The sequence below is a fragment of the Hipposideros armiger genome, unplaced genomic scaffold (assembly GCF_001890085.2).
Source record: "Hipposideros armiger isolate ML-2016 unplaced genomic scaffold, ASM189008v1 scaffold_826, whole genome shotgun sequence".
Lineage (NCBI taxonomy): Eukaryota > Metazoa > Chordata > Mammalia > Chiroptera > Hipposideridae > Hipposideros > Hipposideros armiger.
This window is the reverse complement of record NW_017732176.1, coordinates 164767-172245: the sequence shown is the minus strand read 5'-3', so window position 1 is coordinate 172245 and position 7479 is coordinate 164767. Positions and strand designations below refer to the sequence as shown.

Sequence of the window (7479 nt, the reverse complement as noted above, 5' to 3'; positions counted from 1 at the left end):
GACTGTGGCTATGAATGAGAGGCCTCACTGAACCCACAATATAAAAGGGGGCACAGTAGGTGAAGGTCTACACATCAGGGGCTTGCTCTTGCAAAACCAAACCATAAGGCCAACTTGCAGAAGAAAGCAGAGCTTTACTATGCCCAGCTCAGCACTGCTCTGTTGCCTGGTCTTCCTGGCCGGGGTGGGGGCCAGCCGAGACCAGGGCACCCCATCTGAGAACAGCTGCATCTACTTTCCAGAAGGACTGCCCATCATGCTTCGTGAGCTCCGAGAGGCCTTCAACAGGGTGAAGATTTTCTTTGTGAGTATGAGGCCCTCCTGTCCTTCCTTCCTGAGATTGCCTGAACTAGGCATCCTGCTAGAGCTCTAAGAGCCCTCCTGCTGCTCACTTCCATCCCCAGCACCCAGTCCCCCCAAACTTAAATTTTAAGAGACTCCCCCAGGGAAGTCAGGGGTTCAGTGAGTTAAGGTACAGGAAATATGCAGGAAAAGCTGCTTAAAACTAGGAGCATTCTCTCTCCTGTGCTCAGAAACTTTTTAAAAGATTCTGCTGGAGCTTGATGCTTCATTGGCTGAGGGCACGAAGGGTGTGATGAGAGGTGAAGATGCCCCCCGCACCTTGTGGCAGGGAAACATAAATTGCCTCTGTTTAGAGAGTTCCAGAACCTGAAAGACTGATGGTTTGGGGAAGTGCCATACAGGGGAGATCCTGCATGAGGAGTTGCCTCCCACTCCCAGAGAACCTTCAAAGCTACATGAGGATGTCCGCAGGAGGGGGGAGAACAGCCAAGGAGCACTGGAGGGCTGGCACGGGCAGCGCCTTCAAGCCTGATGGTCTCTGCAGAAAGGAGACTAGGACCGAGGCAAGCCTCTGCCTTGGCTTCAAAATCGGGCAGAATGTTTTGAATTACTTGATCCCGAGGAGGGCGGACCTGATTTAACTAAGGGTGCCAGCACTGGTGAACGTTCTGTTTTGAAAACTCTGCTTTCCATTTTTGGACCAGGACTGCATTGATTACAAATCAAACATTCTATAAAGGACATTCACTTCAGGTACTTCCCCTAACCTCAGGTTCACTCTCCTTTTGTTCTTTTTGCAGCAAGCAAAGGACCAGCTGGACAACATGTTGCTGAGTACGTCCTTGCTGGAGGACTTTACGGTGAGAGCTGGGTGGGTGCGCAGGGGAGTGTGGCTTGTGATTAAGGGAAGGGAGGCTCTGCTTCGTGCCTGCAGGGAGCTGGGTCTGCTTCCTTCGCTTTGAAAAGTACCAGTAGGAAGATCCTAACTCAGCACATACCCAGCCAGAGGGTTACGAAGGGCTCAGTCCTGGGGGAAGGTGGCTGGAAAGATCCTGGGGACAAAGCGGGTCTCTCAAGCTAGCAGCAGCAACCCTTCCTCCCAGTCACCACCCCACTGCTCCTGTCTTTAGGGTTACCTGGGTTGCCAAGCCTTGTCGGAGATGATCCAGTTTTACTTGGAAGAGGTGATGCCCAAGGCTGAGAGCCAGGGCCCAGACATCAAGGAGCACGTGAACTCCCTCGGGGAAAAGCTGAAGACACTCAGGCTCCGGCTCCGGCGCTGTGTGAGTAGCAGACCAGCTCTCTCCCTTGCAGCTGCCCAGCTCATCCCGAAACACCATCTCATCTCCTGCCCCCACTCACACACACAGACACCGAGTGGCAGGAGCCCTCTCGTTTCTCTCTGAGCAGGGGGTGGGGTGGCTGCAAGGCATTTACATGTGAAGATTTGCAAACAGCTTTCCTGTTATTTGTGAGTCATTTGTGGGTTATTAACTATTCCCCTGTCTCTTTATGACAGGGGCCCAGAGCTTCAGTCAGGGCTCCCTTGTCCCTTAGGACCTACACCCTGGGCCCTGCAGGAGGTGCTGGGAGGTGAGAGCTCCAGGGAGACGAAACTCCACTTCTTCTTCTCAACCTTTAGAAAGCAGAGCTTTAAGTGGGGCCCAAATGACTGGCAGGTTTTTCCATGGTATTTTAGGATGGCCCTGGGGCTAGTATCTACAAACAACTCTCAAGGATAATTTCTTTCTCCAACTGAAATGGTCCCCTCCCCGCTGGTTTCCTTTTGTTCTCTCGCTGATAATGGGAAAGCAGCTGCTCTGGGTCTTTATTTGTAGGATGGAATTATGCAAAGGATTCCGTCCACATTGTTGAAACTGGGTCTCTATTCCTCTTCCTCGGAGACTTAGAAATGGTCCTCAGTGGCTGGGACGGAAGGGGAGGGACGGGACAGAGAAGCAGGAAAGGACAGAATGCCTGGCTCAGCATCTAGTTGGCACTATGTGTTCCGGAGAGGAAGCGCCAAGACCTGGGTTTTCATGCAAGCCTTGCAAACATGTTGCATCTCCTAGGCAATTTTATTTCTCTGTCTAGTGGGGAAGGATAAAAGGTAGGAGTATGGGGGCGGGGAGGCATTCAAGATGAGTCTGGCCCCTTCTTCATGCTACCGGCTTGTCCCCCAAGTGCTATGGAGTCGGGAGCTGGGAGCCAGTGTCTTTAACACTTTCTCTTTTCCTCCACAGCATCGCTTTCTACCCTGTGAAAATAAGAGTGCTGCAGTGGAGCAGGTGAAGAGTGCCTTCATTCAGGTGAGCTGGGACGGTGGCAAGGAAGGTTTGGGAACTATGACCTCTGCCAACTCCCCAAGGGGCAGATGTTGGCAGGTGCTAAGCAGGCCCCATCCTTTGCTGGGAGGGACTGTGGGAACCTGACAGATGGTGTGACCGCCTCAGGCACTGAGGAGCCGCAGCCTCGGTTATATTTGTTTTCTGTGAAGTGTCTTTGGGGGTTTCTAAATGACTGCTCCCCGCCTTTGCAGCCCTGCGTGTAGAGCCGGCCTGTGAACACAGAGCTGGGTGCTGGGGAGAGTGACAAAGGGAACAGAAAGTAGTTTGCTAGGAATCCAGGCTGAAGCCACATGTGTAGGAAGCCAGCACGTGAATGTGCACACACAAACACGCCCAGGGGTTCAGCCTAAAGGCTCCAAAACTCAGATGGGACAGGAAGCAGGATTCTCAGTTATCTAGAGTTGGTCCACACTCACTTCCCATCGGCCACTTATATCTTCCAAGGTGCCTGAGAATGTCAGCTCTCAAACCAAATGGGGTTTCACGCTTCCAACTGTCCATGAATATTTCAACCCCGTTTCTCAGAAGCCCTGTGGCCTGTGCCCTCTTTGGGGGCTGGGAACAGACAGTGGGCAGGGTTTCAACGTCAGGTGACATGAATCCTCTGACATGGGCTGGAGCGGGAGGGCGGGGCCTACTCAATCTCTTGGGGGGAGAGAATAAACCTAGAAGAGGCTCCCTTCTCTCTTCTCTCACTGTCTTGTCTTCAAAGTGGTTCCTCTAATGTTTTTTCGTCAAATTCTGAATAAGCATCACATGAGCACATGACTTTTTAAATTGTTGAAAAAGCACCATTTCGAAGATTGCTTTGCAGAGTGGATGTTCCTCTTGCCACCACTAGCCTTGCCTCATGTCAATGCCCAGCCTTTCCCAAGGTGGCTGGGCATAGCCTCAGGTTCCCTGGGTCCATCCCCACCTCCTGGCTCGAGGTGTCAAGTGCAGCTTCTGGGCCCCAGGGTCATGGCCATCCAAGCAAGGGACCCACTTACTCACTCATATTGGGTTTTCACTAAACATTTCTTATCTCCCTTAAATAGCTCCAAGACAAAGGGGTCTACAAAGCCATGAGTGAGTTCGATATCTTCATCAACTACATAGAAGACTACCTGACAATGAGGATGAAAAACTAAGACATCCTAAGAAACAAAACATCCAGGATGGTGACTACTAGACTCTAGGACATAAATTGGAGATCTCCAAAATCTGATCCAGGCTTCCAGGACAGCCAAACCAGCTCCTTGGAAAACCCTGTCGTACCTCTCTCCTAGAATATTTATTACCTCTGATACCTCAATTCCCATTTCTATTTATTTACTGAGCTTCTCTGTGAACTATTTAGAAAGAAGCCCAATATTATAATTTTTTTCAATATTTATTATTTTCACTTGTGTTTAAGCTGTTTCCATAGGGTAACATCCTATGGTATTTGAGTGTTTTTAGAGAAATTGTAAGTTATATAAGGAAAAAATAATGTTTTGGGGGGAGCCAGCTGAAGCTCCCATTCCAGGTCTGACCACACTTGAGAGCTGTTGGGCTGTTTTCCTGACCTCCCTCTAATTTCTTTCGTTCTTGGGCTCGGACTCCCAGAGTGTTACAAAGACTCTTACTCTCTTAGGAAGAGAAACTAGGAAGCCCCTTTGATAATTAATATCCCAGTGGCTCAGAGGGTTTCCCTGACCTCATTTTCTAACCACTTTGTTCTTGAAAGCTGTGGCCAGCTTTTTATTTATAACAACCTAAAATTGGTTCTAATAGAACTCAGTTTTAACTAAAAGAAATTCAGTTCCTCTGGGAATGTTACATTGTTTGTCTGTCTTCATAGCAGATTTTAATTTTGAATAAATAAATGGATCTTATTAAAATCATGTTATGGTGTCAGTTGACGTCTGTCTGACTAAAATTATTCCCTCAAAGTCTCCAAGATAGAAGAGATTAGATGAATGAATTCTTCATTCCAGAGTAAGAAGTCAGCTACCCAGAGAGAGGGAAGGGTCCAAATCAGGGCTGGGGGGTGGGGGGGAAGGTATCCTCCCTTCAACAGCCAATAGCAAGGACCACCATAGTCTTCTCATGGACTCAATCCTTTGAGAAATCAGCCTTAAATCCTTAAAGTTCATGCTAATTTTCAAGGCTAAGGATGAATTATTTACATAACAAAATTAGAAAGATAGGCAGAGGAAGTATTTTAGTGTTTTCGTTTGTTTGTTTTTTGCTTCTTCAAGCACCAAAGGTCCAGGAGTACATACTAATTTACCTGGGTTATCATGAGAATTAAGCTAGAGGGCTACCGTGACTCCAGCACTAGGAGTGGACCCAGTTCACACAGTTGGTTGTTATTGGTATTCACAGCTAAAAACTCTTACCAAATCCTCCTTGAACTGAGGTCAGAGGCAACAGGCTGGACCCAACAGAGTAGAATATAAGCAAATTAGCCCACACTATAGGATACCTAAGGATTCAAGCTGCTGCCACTTCTTCTTGAGCCATCAGTCAAATGCGAGATCGGCTCTGACTGCGGTCTGCTGGGAGGGGCACGGTGGCTGGGGAAGCCCTACCCAAGGCCCCGTGACTTGGGTAGAGAGGGGAAAAGATGGGCTGAGTAAACACTGATCGCCCTCACGCTCTGCCCAGGCAGCCCTGGTACCGGAGAGGGTGGGAGCTGACTGCCTGTGGTCAGTTTTTCAGTAAGACCTGACTCACTTCGGTTAAAGTAACCATAGGAAGGAAGTGGGGAGCATCAAAGCTGAAATTCTGAGATGAAAGGTTAAGTTTAAGAATGGAGGCTAGCAAAAGACAAGGAGAGAAAAAGTGAGGCTGTTTTCGCTAAGGCTCTTTATACTGAAATGGAAGAAGCCATGAGCCCCTCAGCCAGGAAGGTTTAGGCATTTAGGGCTCTCTTGCAGGCAATACACACTAACTTAAGTTTGAGGTTGGCACCTCAAGGGAAGTGGGCCTCTGAAACCAATAGAAGAAGCTCAACTGGGGAAGCCACACAGCTGATAAGGTATTGACAACAACTATAATTTAGTGAGCACTTATTTATAGGCATATGTGTATCAGGCACACTATATGGTATTTTGTTGCTATTTTCTATAAGAAGAAGCTGATGTAGAAATGTTGACATGGCTTAGCCACATGGGTAATGTGGCAAACGAAGAACTTAGAATATAGCATAAAACGCCTTTCCCTTTGTATTAATTATCTATTGCTGCCCACCCCACCCCCACCCCCCAAATTTAGCAGCTGAAAACAACAAACATTTATTATCTCAGTTTCTGTAGGTCAGGAATCTGGGAGTGATAACCAGGGGTTCTGGCTCAGGGTCGCTAATAAGATTGCAGTCAAAATGGCATCCAGGACTGCAATCACTTGAAGTCTTGACTGGGGCTGGACAATTCACATTCAAGGTGACACACCTTGGCTATTGCCAAGAGGCCTCAGTTCCTCACTGGCTATTGGATGGTGGCCTTGGTTCCTCACTACATGTGCCTTGCCATAGGGCTACTTGAGTGGTCTTCACAACATGGCAGCTGTTTTCCCCAGAGCCCATGATCTGAGAGAGGGCAAGGAGATAGTCATTCTGCCGTTTAGACCTAATCTCAGAAACTTCACACCATCACTTCTGCCACATTCTATTTGTTAGAAGTGAGTTGGTCAGTATAGCCCTGATTCAACGGGAGAAGAATTAGTTCCACATTTTGTAGGAAGGAGTATCAAAGAATTTGTGGGCTGAATTTTTGAACTACAACACCCTTCTAAGAATGCAGAAGAAATGGCTCTGTGCCGGAATAATGGTACATCAGGCTCCTGCACTGGTGAGGGGAGAGGGAGAGTAGGGTAAGCATCGGTGTGCATAGAGGAGTCATCGTTATGGACACTACCTTCCTTCAGTCCTCTCTCGCTGGCTCAGTCTAATATTTTTTACTTCTCTGAGCCTCAGTTTCTCATCAGGAAAACTACCAAAACTTCTTTCCCAGGTGTTATGGACTCAAAGTTTGTGGCCTCTCAAAAAGTATATGTTGAAGCCCCGCCCGGCAATGTGATGGTATTTGAAGATGGAGCCTTTGAGAGGTAATTAGGATTAGGTGAGGCCATGAAGGTGGGGCCTCATGATGGGATTAGTGCCCTTAAGGAGAGACACCTGAGCTTCTCTCGTTCTCTATCTTGGTCCCCACATGCACACAATAAAGAGGCCTTATGAACACACAGAAAAACGGCGGCACCTATAAACCCAGTGAAGAGGCCTCAGAATGAAACCTTACCAGCACCTTGATCTTGGACTTTCAGCCCCCAGAGCTGTGAGAAAATAAATTTCTCTTGTTTAAGCCACCCAATGTATAGTATTTTGTTATGGCAGCCTGAGCTGACGAACACACCAGTTTTGATATAAGGGTCAAATGGAATGTCAGGTATGAAAGCATATACGTGTTTTGGATAGGAGTATAGAGATGAGGTTTAGATGGGGATTTTTTTCTTCTTTTTTTGCAACAAGGCTTTATTTTCTAAGAGCAATCACCTCATCTCCTCCCATATCCATCAGCATCCTCACACCAGAGTATGGGTAACAGTGGAGAATGAGAAGCTCTGTTTGTCAGTGGTCCCAGCTGCTGAAGTGAGGATGGTGTGACCAGTGAGAGAAGCTTCCAGAGTCTGATGACAATGTGGTTACCTCATCTAACCACTGACAGAAATCAGACAGATAACAAGCAAACAGATTCTTTTTGGCACAATCTGGAAGGAAGGGGATGAGATCAGAGGTGAAAAGAAAGAAGAAACAGAACTGACTTGACGGCAGAAGTTGCCCATTGTATGACATGTTTCTCCCTTA

General features: G+C 47.7%; 1 protein-coding gene across 1 annotated transcript; it reads left to right on the top strand.

Annotated features, from left to right (window-relative positions):
- Positions 1-28: 28 nt before the first annotated feature.
- Positions 29-4513, top strand: IL10 (interleukin 10). The gene is made up of 5 exons (XM_019629137.1): positions 29-304; positions 1104-1163; positions 1434-1586; positions 2547-2612; positions 3689-4513. Exons 1-5 carry the CDS (start codon positions 140-142, stop codon positions 3779-3781), a joined length of 537 nt encoding a protein of 178 aa, XP_019484682.1. The 5' UTR covers positions 29-139; the 3' UTR covers positions 3782-4513.
- Positions 4514-7479: the final 2966 nt, after the last annotated feature.

Excerpts from the sequence above, each read along its gene's own strand:
- IL10 (XM_019629137.1), top strand. The coding sequence starts at position 140 with ATGCCCAGCTCAGCACTGCTCTGTTGCCTGGTCTTCCTGGCCGGGGTG. Across the intron at positions 1,164-1,433 it reads CCTTGCTGGAGGACTTTACG|GGTTACCTGGGTTGCCAAGC; the intron begins GTGAGAGCTGGG and ends TCCTGTCTTTAG. Across the intron at positions 2,613-3,688 it reads TGAAGAGTGCCTTCATTCAG|CTCCAAGACAAAGGGGTCTA; the intron begins GTGAGCTGGGAC and ends TCCCTTAAATAG.